At 45.9% G+C, this 17,080-nt stretch overlaps 1 protein-coding gene across 8 annotated transcripts in view; it reads right to left on the bottom strand.

Moving 5' to 3' along the window:
- CCDC171 (coiled-coil domain containing 171) overlaps nucleotides 1-12,168 on the bottom strand; it is a 982,183-nt gene extending 970,015 nt beyond the window's left edge. For all 8 annotated transcript variants that reach the window (XR_003857717.1, XM_029608527.1, XM_029608555.1 and 5 more), the window contains exons 1-2: nucleotides 11,820-12,168; nucleotides 2,480-2,637 (exon numbers count right to left, since the gene is read on the bottom strand). Coding sequence is in view for 7 of the 8 variants with exons in the window: in XM_029608527.1 (XP_029464387.1) it covers nucleotides 2,480-2,523 (44 nt within the window). In the remaining variant the exon portion in view is untranslated. The remainder of the gene's footprint in view (nucleotides 1-2,479; nucleotides 2,638-11,819) is intronic.
- Nucleotides 12,169-17,080: the final 4,912 nt, after the last annotated feature.

Below are 17,080 nucleotides of genomic sequence, written 5' to 3'. Positions count from 1 at the left end.
GGAGTCATCTGATGGAGGCCAACCTAAGACCAGCTGGCCCCGGCACCCAAGGGCTCAACCTGCGGGGAACGAGGGCTGGTATTGGCAAAGCTCCAGTCAGCCTCCGTCTCCCAACCAGCTCCGCCTCGACCCGTAGGGCTTGCCCTGCGGGTAGCGTCAACCCCACCTCGGGCCAAGGGTCCACCTCCAATGCAACAGATAAACCACATTCTGCAGGGTCTGTGGAAAAAACAACACTGAAGGACCCTTCATGGGATTACAAGGGAGCAGCCAGGGCTGTACATTCCCAATGGGGTATACTCAAAGCTTCTAAAGTGCCATGACAGGCTCCATCTGATGTCACCCATGTGTGAAGAATGCCATCCTAGTTGTCCTCTGAGAATCTTCAAATCTAAGAACATAAGATTTGCCATACTGGCTTAGACCAAAAGGTCAATCAAGCCCAGTATCCTGTTTCCAACAGTGGCCAATTCTGGTCACAAGTACCTGGCAGGAACCCAAGAGGTAGATTCCATGTGGCTTATCCCAGGGATAAGCAATGGATTTCTGCAACTCAGCCTTAATGAATTATGGACTTTTCCTCCAGAAGCTTGTCCAAACCTTTTTTAAATGCAGCTAAACTAATAGCTTTTACCACATCCTCTGACAACAAATTCCAGAGCTTAACTATGAGTTGAGTAATAAAATATTCTTTTATTAGTTTTAAATGTGGTAAGAGGCACCAAAATATGCATACATTGGTATAAAAAAAAATTTTTTTTCAGTCTCACCTGATGAACTGTGGAATTTCTATAACGTTTTAATCAACCCCCTACCCAACTGATGAAAAGAGGAAAAATGAATGTCCAATGCAATATTTAAAAAAAAAACAAAAAACCAGAATGATAAAATCATAGTAGTCTGTTCTTTCCATATCAGTAGTTCACTGGGTCCAATTCTGGACTTACCCAAACGAAAAAACAATTAGAATTAAGTCCCATAGGTTTTATCTTTAACATGAATCCAATTATAATTCCCAACAACTAATTAACAAACAGTAGCATCACTTAGATTACACATATTTTGAAGACAGTTAAGTCTCATTAACCCAACAATATAAGTTCAAAATGCAACAAATTTTAAAATACAGTTGGACCCTAGAAAACCAAAATCAGAAGTAAAGCCACTACAAGAAATACTATACATACCTAAGTGATGAAAAATACTTCAAAACTTACTGTAAAAGCAATTATTCCATAGCATAAACCTAAAAAACTTGGCACAGGATGTGAGCCCTTAGACTGTGGTATGGTTGACGCAGCCTAGCAGGCAAACCTACTAGGTCCCATGGCAGGTGGATATGCTATGGAACTAGATCTGGCTTCATCTGTACCAACCCCTTTCCCTGCAGGTTGAGTCCTTTGGTTCTGGGGCCAGTAGAACTTCGGTGAGGATGAGCGGAAGCCAGAAGCAAGCTAGAGGTCAAGCAGGCGGGGATCAAGCAGTGTCGATATTCAGGCAAAGGTTGGGGCAGGTGGAGATCAGGCAGCATCAATGTTCAGGCAAAGGTCAAGCACGGGAGATTAGTTCAAGGAAGGGTCATGGAATGGAGGCAAGGGATCGCAGCCGGAACAGGCCAGGCCAGGAACTGGGACATGCAAGGACAGGGTCAGGAACTGGACGAGGAACTAGCAACATGCATTGCAGAGCAGGAGGACCTATTGTTGAAGTGTTTGCTGGTAGTCTGGGGGCACCAGAAATAGGCAGGGAGGTCAGATGTCATCTGGTGGTGCCACAGACAGATTCCCATTATGGGGCCTTTAAGAGTATGCAGGACGTATGCGTACACCTAGGGCAGACCCATAGAGGAGGAGCAATGTGGAAAGCTGGCTGCATCAGTGGTGTGTACTGGCGTGGCAGTACTCAGCAGCAGCTGGTGGCAGTATCCCTGCCATATAGAGCATCTTACAGCAAGTATGGTCAGTCGTGAGGGCATCCCACAGCTGGCCAATCGTGACAACACCATGAGATATGAGACAGAGGAAGGATTTCACTGAACTCTAAAAAGTTTATATATGCCTAGAAATAATCCTGTCCCAGTTAAATGTGTTTGCAAAATGTGCAGTTATATCCTCCTGCTATCAACCTCAATCCCAACTTGGGCCATATTTTGACATAAATGCCTACTTTCAAGGAGTTTTTTTCATGCTGGAAGATCAGCTGTTTCAGACATACACAGCATCTTTCTATAGTCCCAAAAAAAGACATCCAAAACGCCACAAGGAATCAAACCTTCAAGCCACAGGATCTCCATCAAAGCCTAAACCATAGGCAACTCCTAATCAGTCAACAATAAATTAGAAAAAGAATAGCTGCTGCTTCTATTATCAACACTAAAAATCACAGATTTAATTCATAAAACGTTCTGTGCCAGTTAATGAACTTGTATGGGCATAATACATAACTACATTATTTCATGCCTGAAAAGTTTCCAACTTACCTTTTCACTTCATTAGCAGAACTCTTTGGAAACATAGATGTCATCTTGTTGGAGGGTTCACCTTGTTTAACAATGCTAGATGGTTGTTCTCAATTTTTAAGTCTGTCTACTGCAGAAAGCAAATACTTGCACTTCATAAAGCATAGATGTATTAGGACCTGCAAAGAAAACATTTTAATTATTTATCAAAATCATGAAACTAAATTAATTACCTTTTCAGTGAGCACTATGGCCTACATTCTTCAAAATCCCTGCACTGTATAAAAGGTCAAATACCCTCTAGTTCAATGGTTCTCAACCTTTTTTCTATCAGGACACACCTGAGAGATGACCATCACAGGCTTGGCACACTGAACACTTGATCATCATGAGACTAAATATAAACATATACTCTGCATCCACAGAAATCTTCCGCTTCCTATCAATGGATGCACAGCAGAACTAAGACATTTCCCTGTTCAACTTACCATACAAAAAAAGATATTCTGATTCTGGCCTCATCTCAATAACAGCATCAGAAACTCCTCCACTACCAGATGCATTGTAAAATAATACAAAACTTGAAGGAAAAAAAAAAACTTCACTCTGTACATGTTTATCAAACCTGCCATAGTGAAGAAGCACTAACTCCAAGAAATGAAACAGCAATAGCCCTACTTATAAAAAGGCAGTAATTCACCACCAGTGCAATATCATAGTGAGAAAATGCAACAAACAAGGCTGATACAAATCCTTTCTTGCTAGTAAAGTACCTCATCTCAATCATACACATACAGAGTACAGACAGTCCTACTTTCAACCTAATATAGAATAAAATACCATAAATTACAAATGCAGAAACAAAAGCTGTGCAAAATTGGAGGAGAACTAGAAACAAAAATATGGCCCTTGTACCCAGTCACTCCCCTCCTTGCCCCCATTGCCACTCACTTCTCCCAACTACTCAATCATCCCTTCACATGCTCATATCCCTGTCCAACATTCCCGACACTGCCCAGCCCGCATCCTCTTCCCTGTGCTCCCTCTCTCCCCTGCTTGTCTCCCTGTCCTTCCCTACCCAGCATACATCTGACCACCTCTTTCCCACCCCTTCCTGCTCAGCATCCCCTGACCTCCCATCTCCCCCCCCCCCCCCCAACCCAGCAGGCCCCACACCTCCATCTCTCCCTCCACTTCCATCTCTCCTCCCTGCCCAGCAGCCCCCAGCCCCTCTTTCCTCCACATCTCCCTACCCAACAACCCCAACCTCCTTTCCCCCACCCCTTCCTACCTGACTCCCTATCTCCCAAGGTCTTCCTGCCCAGCACATTTCCCCCTCCTCCTGGTTCCCTGTCAGCATAAGCCTTCAGTCCAATCCAGAGTCTCTCTCCCGCTTTACCAGCAGCAAATGAGAGCAAAAAGCATTGAGGAGAGGAAGAAGATGAAGCAGCAGCAGCGGAAGTCAGTGGATCTTCCTCATGCTCCTGCTTTCAAATCCAGGCCCCCTGGGGTGAAGAGAGCATTAGCAGCCTCACTGCATGATTTTTTCTAGAATTTTCGCAATAAATGATAAACAAGCAATTCTCCGAATACCCGGACTTACACAAGATTCTTTCCCCAGCACAGTTCGGATTCCGAAAACCTCTAAATACAGAATAACTTTTAATCTCTCTTTTGGACTCCATCATCCCCAGCCTAGAAAAAAAAACAACCATACCTCCTTGCTCTTCTCGATTTATCCGCGGCATTCGATACTGTGAGCCATGCAATTCTTTTAGAATGCCTCACGGACATAAGTATTACTGGGACGGCATACAGATGGTTCAAATCTTCTCTCAATAATAGATGCTTCAAGGTCAAAATCAATAACAAAGAATTCCACCCCGTCAGCTCCTCCTTTGGAGTCCCACAAGGTTCTTCCCTCTCTCCTACTCTTTTCAACATTTATCTTCTTCCGCTCTGCCAGCTTCTAGCAAATCTTAATCTAAAACACTACATATACCCCGACGACGTGCAGATACTAATCCCCATCAAGGAATCCCTTTCCAAACTCTCAGCTTCTGGAACAATTGCCTTCAGTCAATCAGCCACCTCCTCGCCAGCCTGAACCTAGTCCTAAACACCAACAAGACGGAGATCCTTATTATATCACATGACAACAAGTACGGACCCAACAAATTACCATTCACTTCTCCAATTAATATCTCTCCGCATGTCAGAGACCTTGGGGTTATTCTGGATAAACAGTTCAGCCTAAAAAAATTTATCAATACAACCACAAAAGACTGTTTCTTCAAACTTCAAGTACTGAAAAAGTTGAAACCCCTCCTTCACTTCCATGACTACCGCACAGTGCTTCAGTCCATCATTTTCTCAAAAATCGACTATTGTAATTCGTTCCTTCTAGGTCTTCCAGCAAATACTATCAGACCCCTAACAGATGGTTCAGAACTCCGCCGCTAGGATCCTGTCCAACTCCAATAGAAGAGAGCACATCACACCCATACTTCACAACCTACACTGGCTTCCCATCAAATTTAGAATTCTCTACAAAGTCCTTATGATAATCTGTAAAGCCATGCACAATATAACACCTCTTGACCTTAACATACCTCTACGTCCCCATGAATCCTCAAGACCGATTAGATCTGTATACAAAGGCACACTCTACGTCCCACCAGCAAAGAATGCCTTAAGGAAAACGTGCTCTATCCACCGCTGGTCCATCTCAATGGAACGCTCTTCCCCCAGAACTCCGGCAAGAACCATGCCTACTGACTTTCAAAAAGAAACTCAAAACCTGGCTATTCAAACTAGCTTAACACGAAACTGTACTTAAGCATATGCAACACTATATTTTATCCTGTTACCAGATTCTATCAAGTTCAATGTTATTTACTTACTTATGTACTTATTAACCTGCCTTTTAGTTATTAACTGGTTAACCATATTATATACCTTTTCTCAAATTAACTATTTTATGTTTATTTATGTTTATTTATGTTTTATTATGTTTTTCTCAAATTAACTATGTTCAATGTAAACCGCTAAATGTTCAATGTAAACCGCTAAATGTTCAATGTAAACCGCTAAATGAAGCGATAGTTACGGTTCCTTAGCGATAGTTTTGGTTCCTTGTAAACCGGGGTGATATGTATACTATACAGGAACCTCGGTATATAAATTCTTTAAATAAATAAAATAAATATCCAGACGATCTTCACCATTACCTTACTTCTCAAACAAGCCTATCCAGAACCAAACGAGTATTACCACTAACACACCTCTACGAACATTTCCATGACCTCCTTCACTGACTTATTATTGTATATTTATTTATTTTTACCTTATTTTATTTTTACTTATATTTATTTTAAACTGCACTGGTGGAGATCTACAGTCCTCTGCCTAATCGATTCTTCGTTCTCTAAATGCCTCACTTGTTAACAGTTGCCAATTCTTCCCCGAGTTGTATTTCTGTTTTTCCCAGTTCTATGTAACCCGGTTCCATGTAATGCCTGTTGCAATTTTATGTTACACTGTAAACCGATATGATATGTATCTTGCCACATGAATGTCGGTATAGAACAGTTCAAAATAATAATAATAATAAGATAAAGTTGATGCCTAGCAGGCCCCTATGAATAGGAGTTGGTGATATCACGCTCTGATATGGGTGAAAGAGAAGGGAATAACCTACCACTGGTCCAGGAAGAAGAGAAGAAAGCAAGAGCAGCTTCCTCTCATACCCAATAAAGGAGAAATCAGCCAACTCCTGTCCAGACTGATGAGGAAATGCGACATCTTCCGTGACCTCGCAACACACTAGTGTGTCCCGACACACCTGTTGAGAACCACTGCTCTAGTAATTAGGGATTCTCTACTTATCCTATAGCCTTTTGAATTCTGTCATTCTTGACTTCACCATATGTTCCAGGAGGGCATTCTATGCATCCACACCCTTTCTAACATTGTTCCTGATTCTACTCCCTTGGAATTTCCTGTCAGCTGACCAATTTTGCAACCATAGTTGATGCCTGGCCACCACCACTGAAGCCATTTCTCTGGCCGAGGTACAGACCAAATCGCAGCCTGCATCCGCTAAAAAGGCAGCAGTGGGTTCCATAACCACTCTGGCATTCACTCCAGCATCAACAACTTCCTGAGAGAGAAGCAGACAAGATCGTGCCACAAGGGTGCAATAGGAAGCTATCTGCAAGGTCATCGCCACTGCCTCAAAGGCTTGCTTAAAGATAGCCTCAATCCTATCATACACGTCCTTCAAGGCTGCTCATCCCTCCATGGGAATAGTCGTCCGCTTACAGACGGCACAGACCAGCACATTCACTTTGGGAAACGCATATGCTCTCTCATATTCATGCCTTCCAACGTCTTACCCCTTTGAAATTTGCCTCTGGGGCAACCCATCCAAGATCAATTCCTGAACGGCATCCCTAACAGGGAAAAAAACAAGACGCTTTACGCAAAGAAACCAAAACGGGATTCTTCTTTGGCTCTGACAAGGAATCCGTACCAGGATCACCCAGCACCTTCAAGGTCTGGGAAATAAAACCTGGCAGATCATGTCCATGAAAGAACTGTAACAAGGTCCATATGATTCCAGTCCTGGAGGAATTTCCCCATCTTCAAGGGAATCAGGATCTGCCTCAACATCAGTGCCATCTGGGTTCCTGTCAGGAATACCCACAACAAACCGAGGCGTGCCCCGATATTTAACCATAGGATTGGAAGATGGAGGGGCCACCGGCTGAGAGTCCGACCTGACAGGATTGGGCAAACCTGAGGACTGCGCCTGAAGAAAGGCTTGTAAACCCTGAAAAAACTCCACCCAAGAAAAAGCAGTCGGATCCAGTCCAATCCCAGAAGGTACTGGAGCGGGGCCCACTGAACTGCCATCGCTAGCGGAGGACCAAGTCAAGGGAGTACTAAGGTCTGGCATACCTCCAGATAGCACCGAAACCAGACCACTATAAGGATGGGAGGATCCAGGCTTAGCGAAGTCTGAGGAAGACAGCATCCAAACAGCATGGATACATATTAGAGGACAGATCAGGCTGAGAAGCCCAAATATGACAGGCAACACAGAGAGAAAGGCACTTAGGTTTCTTGTTCATCGGCGCCATCAGCGCAAGGCAACCTTGAATGTGTCTCCAAACGGCTCTCACTTAAATTTTATGCGCCTCAAAAGTAAGCGCCGGAAAACACTCACACAACGTGTGCACCACTACACTTAAAACTTGAGTGCACAAAAGGCGCGCCCAAAACTGAGCACACATGTGCACAGAGCCAACGCAAAGCACACACAGACGTCCTGCAGAGGATAGTAAAACACACACAAAAAGGGCACAAACAGGCCACCACGACCTACCATGTGGTGCATAGGCAAAAGGCCTAACTGCAGGGCCTAGCTCACGGGGGCTGCTCAACCCGCCAGGCCGCCCAGTTCCCCTAACCCCCACAGGAGCAGGAACGAACATCGGAATGGCACACCAAGCATGGAGACCAGAGGAAGTCCTAATAACCCCTCTGTCTCTATTTCTTAAAGTAAAAAATCCTTTTTTTAAATTGTTTTTTTAAACCTTACCTAAGCTCAGTCCTTACCAGCTGAGTACAGAGAAGGTCTCCAGCTGCAAGGGGCGAGGACATCTGCCGTCACCACCTCACTTGGCCTCCTGCACCCGCTGCCTTTAAGCTGTACAATCAGCTAAGTCCATGCTGGGAAACCAGCTACCGGACCAAGGCAAACATCCGAGGGACCACAGAAATCGCCTCAGGAATTCTCAACTAGGGGAGGGCTTTTCCTTCTTAAAATTCTCCTTTCAAAATCTGAAGCAATACCTATAGGGAGATGCACGTCCATCATCTGCTGGAAACTGAGAATACTGGCAGGCTGGGGTCACTGCTGGACTATATATACTGTGACATCAGCTTACTCTGTCTCCATCTGCTGGCAGGGGAGCATAACCCACTGGTCCTGAGTCCATCTGTCTTGCACACTATGAAACACATTATGTTAAAACATATCTAACCAGAGAATTAACATACTGCCTCTAGCAAAATTTGTATTTAAACACTTGCTAGAGAATGAACCTTGGCAACTAGAAATTGATTCAAGGCTAGTGTGTGTCCAGCCCTAGTCTAGCGGAGTCTGTAGATTTATGAAATTGAGTTTACTACTGAATCTTCCTTCAGCCCACAGAAGTCTGTTGAAATGTGATTCCCAATTGCTAGAGAGGGAAACACATCGCTATTCTTACAACAGGGAAAGTCAAACACTTTCAAAAGGGATCAGGTTAAAAAAAAAAACAAAAAACTGAGTTCATCCACTGCAGTAAACAAGAATTTTTTTTTATTTTCAGGAGCAAGTTAACTAAAACATGGTGGTTCACTAAGCTCACAACATATGTACAAAACAAAGATACTCAAGGTCTAGCTATCATCAGTCAAGAGAATTAAAGTCATTTCCCTTGCTACTTCAAAGCCAGAACTATGTGCACACACAAAGAGGGATGGTGGACATGCCCTGTGGCTCAGCATTGGTGCTGCGTACTGCTTTGTGGATTCCCAGGACTTCCACTCCCCAGACTGGCTGGGACTGAGAATGCTGCAGAGGTAGCAGTCACAGCCCTTGGCAGGAATGAGATCCATACATTGCACAACACCTTGTTGAATTTAGGGTCCATGATTACAAGACTCTAGAAGGAGCCCTGATGCATGTCTTCTGGTCAAGGACTTTTACTGTAATTACGGTGCTGAGTTGGAAAGAAATATGAAATAGGGGAAAAATTTCCCCAGATTGTTAGGAATAAAGGTCATGGCAGCAGATCCCATCCCCAGTTCCAACTGAGCCGGAGAAACTGTTACGCCAAAAAATGGGAGCTGGGTTATAAGAAAACTCACTCGCAAAAAAGTATTAGTTTTCATTAAAGCCAGTGGGAACAACCTGAGATCTAAAGTCAGCTCAGTAGCACTATGACTCCTGGTAACCAGCTAGAACATTTAATTCTCAAGCACAAACATTTAGCAAAAAAAAATGTGTTTCATCCACTGATGAAAACGAGCACAAATATAACAGGAGTTGTGGAAAAATTCATGCAGAAAATAATAGACAAGACATCTACAAATTACAACATATCATATACAGTTTCTCTAAATACATATTTAACACAGACTTCAAATTATGTCAATTTCAAAAGTTCCATATATCCAGATATTGGAAAAATTAAAAAAAAAAAAGAAATACGAGGATGGAAGATTTTTTTTTATATTAAAAAATTGTGATCTAGGTCTGACTCCATGGATTTGGGCCACAGTGCTTTGACACACAAAATCCAAGTTCGAGAATCCTGTCCAAAAAGGCTTGACAAGATCAGGCGTGCTGTGAAAGTAACAAACTCAATCATGGGAAAGGAGGGAAGATAGCAGGTACTACTGAGGATAAATCTTAATAATATCTCCCTCCCTCCTCTAGGGTATTCATATTTAGCTTCTTAAGTCTTTTCCATAAATATTATAGTGGAAATTCTGCATCATTTTGTAATCCTTCTACAGACCACCTCTACTCTGTCTATATCCCTTTGGAGGTACAGCCTCTAAAACTGGACACAGTACTCCGATGAAATCTCACCAATAAATTACAGTTAGTCCCTTTTACTAACTATGCTTGATTGTAAGAAACTCGTAATAGGTCGTTCTTTGTTGTAGGACCAATGTTATGGAATGCCCTACCTGTGGCTCTGTGTGCTGTTGACAAAGACATTTCAAAAGCTTCTTAAGGCACATGTTTCCTTTGAGCTTTTTATTTAATATTCAGTGTATTTTATGTATTTTGTTTTATTGTTGTATGTATTAATTTTTTTATATACTTGTTTCATGTATTTTATGTTTTTTTATATAAATGTCTATTTTTTTTTGCTAATGTTGTAATCCATTTAGTACATTTTGTTATAGATGGAAAAGAAACACTTTTTAAAAAAATAGATCCAAGACAGTGGTTCTCAAACCAGCCCTCAAAACGCACTTAGCCAGTCAGATTTTCAGGAAATCTGCAATGAATATTTATGTGGTAAGTTTGCATGCACTGCTTCCATTGTATGCAAATCTATCTGATGCATATTCATTGCAAATCTCCTGAAAACCAGACTGGCTAGATGTGTCCCAAGAGCCACTGATCTAAGAAACTTCTGTACTAACCCTCTGTAATCATTAAAATACTGACTAGATTTCAGTCACTCCACTAACAACCCCCTCCCTTCCTTGGCATAAACTCCTACTGTGTAACCATTATTGAACCCAATCTATCACCTTGGTTCCCAACTCTTGACTGCAAGTTTATTTATGAGCTTTCTCTATTGGTCAGTGAAAAAAAAACACAACCCCACACACACCCCAACATTGTCTCAAATCCTCCAACTCTTCATTTTCTTTTGTTAAAATATCCATTTATTTACTCTCCTCCAACTAATCTACACGGGAAACTCAATTTGCTGAACAGAAGGACTGTCTACTTTAAAGGATATGATATTTAATTTTTAAACAAATATTTACTGTGTTCCGATAAATAGTATTGCACTATACCTAGTTATTGCATTTCATGTGTTGGAATTACAAAGTTTAAAATCTGTGAACACATTTTCAGGAAGGCCAACTAAGACTGTCCTATTAACCCAAGACATAAACCCTTTCCCATTCTGTTTACTGTACTTTAATGGAAAAGCAGTGAATTCCAACTGTCAAGGAAGCACATCCAGGTAGCAGCCCTGAGCTCTGGGTATATATACCATCAAAAAACAATTGTCAGCCCTGCTTTTCCAATTTCCAAAGCAAAGGGGGCCCATGTATAATTGCTGCCCTCGGGAACATATATATCAGCTGCAGAGTGAATGTGCTTTAGCGAGCCAGCAAAGGATCAGGTTTTAAACTTAGAAACCTTGTAACTCTTCCTAATCTTTTGTTTTTGTTAGTACATTTTTGTCTTGTCTGTCTGTCTTGATTGGATTATAAACCGTAACCGTCTCTATTTCATGTGCCTATACAGTGCTTTGTACGTCTGATAGAACTAATGGCCAGTAGTAGTAATACAGGTGACCAGAGACACACCGCTTCGCAGTTAAGTCCCTCGGGACAGGAGTCTGGCGAAAGCCCTCAGAGGAGAACTCTCACTCTTTTTATACCATAACCACCAGGACCTCCCCCGAGCTCTGTGAGCCATCAGCAGCACTGCGAGCCAATCCTGCCTTTTAAAATCCCTTGCACACGCTGGGATTTAATTCCCATCCCTGCATGGGTACCACAAAAGCCAGGAACGCAAAACCTCAGGCTCCCCCCGCTCTTCTCTTACCCCCGTCGGAGGAAGGAAACGGATGAAACACCAGGCTCGGTTCGAAAATAACGCCGGGTGCCCTGGGACGCGATTGATTGGAGACACCGCCAGTGAAGCACCAAGCACTGAGCCTGCGCGGGGACACGACAGGAGGCGGGGCTCCAGAGAGGGCGGGGCCTTCCGCTTGGGGGCGTGCCCCGAAAGTTTTCCGGCAACAGTTTACAACCGACTTTTCCACTGAGTTCTCTTACGGAAGCCGCACTACGAGGCGCATGCGCTGTTCCTTTGTTCCGGGTGCCTGTGTTTGTGCGCGTACGCTAGTGCTCGTTGGACGTTCACACCGACTGTTTTGTTGTGGGGTTGTGCTGAAGCGGATGTGCGCCAATTTTCCCGCCTTACGGGCGCGGCGGTTCCCGTAGGAGCATCACAGGCTGCTATGTGACGTAGCCACAGCCTGTCAACGGACCCAGGCATCGACGATGGTGGGGTTGTTATTTGTTTTTGACCATTAAGGTGGCCCTGGCGGCGGCTGCTGCTAGTAAGGCGGGGAATGTCCAAAAATAGGAGCCGCCTTTTCAGAATTATTGGGGATGTTATACTTAACACCCAATACCACTCCCTGGTTACAGTGAAGGAGTTTGCGCATTATTGAGGGTGCCCAAGCACCTAGACAGATGGCACCAGTGATGGATTTGGGACTTTGCCTTTTCTAGACACTGCGGTGTCACAGCCCTTCATTCCCCAACCCCAGACAAGGGACGACAATACAGAAGTTCTAAAGCATTTTTTGTTCTGTGCAATCTCAGGGGTGAGCAAACCTTTTGAGCGAGCGCCCCCTTTCCATTCATGTAATTGGTTGAGGTCTCCAAAAATGGATTACTTCACAATTTTAGAGAGATATTAACTTATACATACGTGCACATATACAGACGCAGAGAGGAAAACTTAGACACGCCACACTCAGAGCAAAATGACACCTACATAGACACACACACATACGGACAGATACAGTTACTCCAAATCCAGACATAAAAAGAGACAAAAGTAACCCACAGAGAGACAGAAACCCAACACCCAGACCGACACAGGTATAAACCTAGTCAGAAGCCAAGACACACCTCAGAAAAACGCAGAAGCCGGCTAACAGTGCGCTCCGATGGAGCGCACTGTTAGCCGGCATTTGGACGTGCGTTTTCGACGCGCTAGTTTTACCCCTTATTCAGTGAGGGGTAATAGCGCATCCAAAACGCGCGTCCAGCTCCCCCGAACCTAATAGCGCCCACAACATGCAAATGCATGTTGATGGCCCTGTTTGGTATTCCTGTGCGATTCAGTAAGTAAAATGTGCAGCCAAGCCGCACATTTTACTTTCAGAAATTAGCGCCAATCCAAAGATAGCCACTAATTTCTCCGGGCACTGGGAAAGTGCACAGAAAAGCAGTAAAAACTGCTTTTCTGTGCACCCTCCGACTTAATATCATGGCGATATTAAGTCAGAGGTCCCAAAAGTTTAAAAAAGTAAAAAAAAAAAAAATTTGAAATAGGCCTGCAGCTTGTGGGTTGAAAACTGGACGCTCAATTTTGCCAGCGTCCGGTTTCCAAACCCATGGCTGTCAGCGGGCTCGAGAACCGACGCCGGCAAAATTGAGCGTCTGTTGTCAAGCCCGCTAACAGCCACCGCTCCTGTCCGAAAAGAGGCGCTAGGGATGCGCTTGTGTCTCTAGCGCCTCTTTTTACCGCCGGGCCTAATTTAAATAAATTTATTTACTGTATCGCGTGCACAGGAGAGTGTCCTGTGTGCGCGCCGGCTCGCCCACTCTCCCGCAATTTTTATTGTATATACCCGATACAGAGATATAGTCCACACACGCACACAACAGCACACTAGATAAACAGAGACACTACACCCAGGCAGACCCAAAGTGAGATACACCACACCTAGACATATAAGCCACACACCATGATGGTAAAGGCTGGAAAAAATTTTTTAAATGAGGTACCAGCCAAATTTTGATAGAGCTGAGAAAAATTCCCTTACCCTGCCCAACATTTTATTTTTTTGCTTTTTTACTGTTTTTACTAATGTTTCCTATTTTTCTCTCTTATTTATGTATTTTTATTAGTTTGCTCATCTTTTATATTTTCTCATGCTTTGATTTGTTTATTTAACATTTTTCCACTTTCACCTTTATTCTCCCTTTCCCACCTCCTCCATCTGTTGAGAAAAGACCTCGAAAGGCCTTGCATTCTGTTGAGAGAGCGGCCTCGAAAGGCCTTGCATTCTGTTACACTCGGGTGTTTTAGTGTGCCCATGGGCCTCAGCCCGACTCCAGACGGATCCAGGACCGAACCGAGGGTTGACGGTGTGTTCCACCATGGCTAACAGTCTTACCCTCTGCCAGGCCTGCAAGCTCCCAAGGCCAACAATAGGATGATGTTGGAATGTGAATGGTCCTCCGACCATTCTGAGCCCTTTCGGACCTGCTGCATGGAACAGCATGGAGCAGCAGGCCTGGCCTGAGGTCGAGGGCAGACGGGCCTTGACACGAAGACATGACAGCAAGATCGATGCAACGGCATCATGGACGAAGACTTGACACCAAGGCTGATGCAGACGGCATCAGAGACGAGGGCTGGCACAAGACGAGACATCAAGGTAGCTGAAGACATGACACCAGGGTCGATGCAATGGCATCGCGGATGAAGACATGACACCAAGTCTGATGCGAAGACATCACGGACCAATGGTCGATGCGACGGCATCCCGGACCAGGGTCGATGCAACGACATCAGGAACAAGACATGATACCAAGAGTGATGCAACGGCATCCAGGACGAGACGAGGAACTGACGAAGTCGAGACGAGAAGCTGGGCGGAAGGACATTGGCACTGTCTCTCAGGGCGCCCTACTCAGCCCACCCGTGGGACTGAGTCGCGGACCACCCTGTCCCACTGCGCACCCTACACAGCCCGAGGAGGCTGGTCACAGACCACGCTGGGAGCGGGACAAGCGCAGGGAAGGATCCAGTCGAAGCAGAACTCCAACGACAGAGCTGATGTCGTCCAAAGCTCCACCAACAGCTGGCAGGACATGACGGCTCAGGAGCACAGGACACCAGTACACCTGTAGGCTAGTTCACGCTCAGGCAAGACATCATCCGAGGGACCCCCAGCCTACAGGACCAGAAGGCTCAAGAGCGCTAAAGATGAAGACACAGGAGCAGGACATCAAGGAACTTGGAACATCAGGAAACGGAGGATCAAAACGAGACACCAGGACACCTAGACGAGGACCTCAGGCACGAAGACATGGCATAACATGACGAGACGACAAGAACATGGAGAAGACAAAGAAGACCTGATGGAGCTCTGGCAGGCAGGAGCCTCCAGAGTGAGGCAACTCCAATGCAAGGCGAAGACTGAATGACGGAGCAGCCCTTTTATAGGGCTGGTACCGGAAGTCCCATTAAAGGTGGGGCCAGCACACTTCCTGTGTCTGGCCCTTTAAATGTAGCAGAGAGGCGCGCGCCGGCGCCTAAGGAAGCAGCAGAAGCTTGTGCAGGACCGCGGACAGCGGCCTGCACCGACATACAGCATCAGAGGAAGCAGGGCAGGGCCTGAGGAGCAGGCCCGATGACGGCAGCGGCTCCAGCCGCTTCTGGAAGCCCCAGGGGCGGCTCCAGCCACCACTCTGGCCCGGGGATGCGGCCTTCACGCCGCGAAAATGAGCAAGACGTCGGAAGCGTTCCCGGCCGCGCTGAAGAGGGCAAAAGGCCCGCGGCTCCAGCCGTGATGGAGAGATACCCGATGGGCGGCCGCAGGGGAGCGCAAAGTCCACGGCTCCGGCCGCGTGGGAAGGCCGACGGCGGCGTCCTGCCGCGTGGGCAAAGCAAAAAACAGCATGGGGTGAGTGAGCTTGCTCGCGGGGGGACCAACGGGCAGGGTTTCATAACACCATCTCTCCCTTCTACCTCATTGTCTCTGGTCTCGTTGCCTATTCTTCTCCCTTGCATCATCTCTTTGCTTCCCATAGGCAGGCAACAGCTGTGTTAGGATTTGTAAGTATGTGGACCCTGGGCCGACGTGAGAGATGGTACCGCACACAGAGAGGAGCCCTGTGAGCGTCAACGTTGGGAGGCGAGGTCTCAGATGACGTCAGGCACAGCTATGGGTTAGAGTCTTTATTAAGAAGAGAGAAACACTGTCCGTGGAACGGGGAGTGCAGGAGAAAGTCTCAGAGTCTGTGTGGTGGGGTATACCCAAATGGAATAACTCTGTATTGAAGATACGGCAATGGTCCGCAGAGCGGGGTACACCGATGAGGGTTCCTCACTTGGCGATGAACGGTAGAGGTCCACAGCGCGGGGTACACCAATGAAGGTTCCTCACTTGGCGATGAACGGTAGAGGTCCACAGCGCGGGGTACACCGATGAAGGTTCCTCACTAGAGAAGGTATCGTAGAAGTTCGCAGAGCAGAGGTACTCATCAGCGACAGTTCCAAAAGAAACCCCGGGAAACGGGGCAAGTAGCAGTCCAAGGCATTAGGCCCTCCAAGGAGCGGATAACCAGAGATGAGGAAAGGGCCCCCAAGGAGCGGGTACCCAGAGCGTCACACGCCAAAGAGGCAGCAACAGGAACAGAAGTCCATAGTGAGCAAAGCGGATTCAGCAATGAGGGAAGTCGTTGCCAAGTTGTCGGTAGGCAGGGCCAGCCGGCTTAAGTATCCTGGTGGAATGACATCATCCGAAGGGGACGCCCCCAAGGTTCCCGCCATGACGTGCTTAAGACTAGCCCATGCACGCGCGCCTAAGGGATTCTGAGGGCAAGATGGTGGTCGTCAGTGTCCGTGCCGTCCAGGGAGGCCTGGGAGTGGTAGGCAGGCCAGCAATAGCTGGCGGAGGCCGCAAGTCTTCCCAGCGGAGTCAATGCTGTGTAAAAAGAGGTGAGCAAGAGCGGTCGCAGTCTGGACACTTGATGACGAGGAGATAGACGATGGTGGCAAGCCATCGCAGATGGAAGCTGCGGCTGATCCTGACTTTGTGCCATCAACATCCAGTGATCCTGTTAGGATTTGTAAGTATGTGGGCCCCTTGGCCGAGTTGAGAGATGATACTGCCCAGGGGAGGAGCCCCGCTGAGCCTCACCGTCGGGAGGCGGTGTCTCGGCTGCGGGATAATATACAGCAGAGGTGGAGAAAGAAAGGGTGACCCCAGGAGGCGGGTCACTGAGCGACAGTGCAGATGCTGACGTCAGACTCAGCTCGGATGACTGGAGTCA

This window comes from Rhinatrema bivittatum, chromosome 1 (assembly GCF_901001135.1).
Source record: "Rhinatrema bivittatum chromosome 1, aRhiBiv1.1, whole genome shotgun sequence".
Taxonomy (NCBI): domain Eukaryota; kingdom Metazoa; phylum Chordata; class Amphibia; order Gymnophiona; family Rhinatrematidae; genus Rhinatrema; species Rhinatrema bivittatum.
Note: the sequence above shows the minus strand (reverse complement) of the source record. Positions and strands in the feature narration are given on the sequence as shown.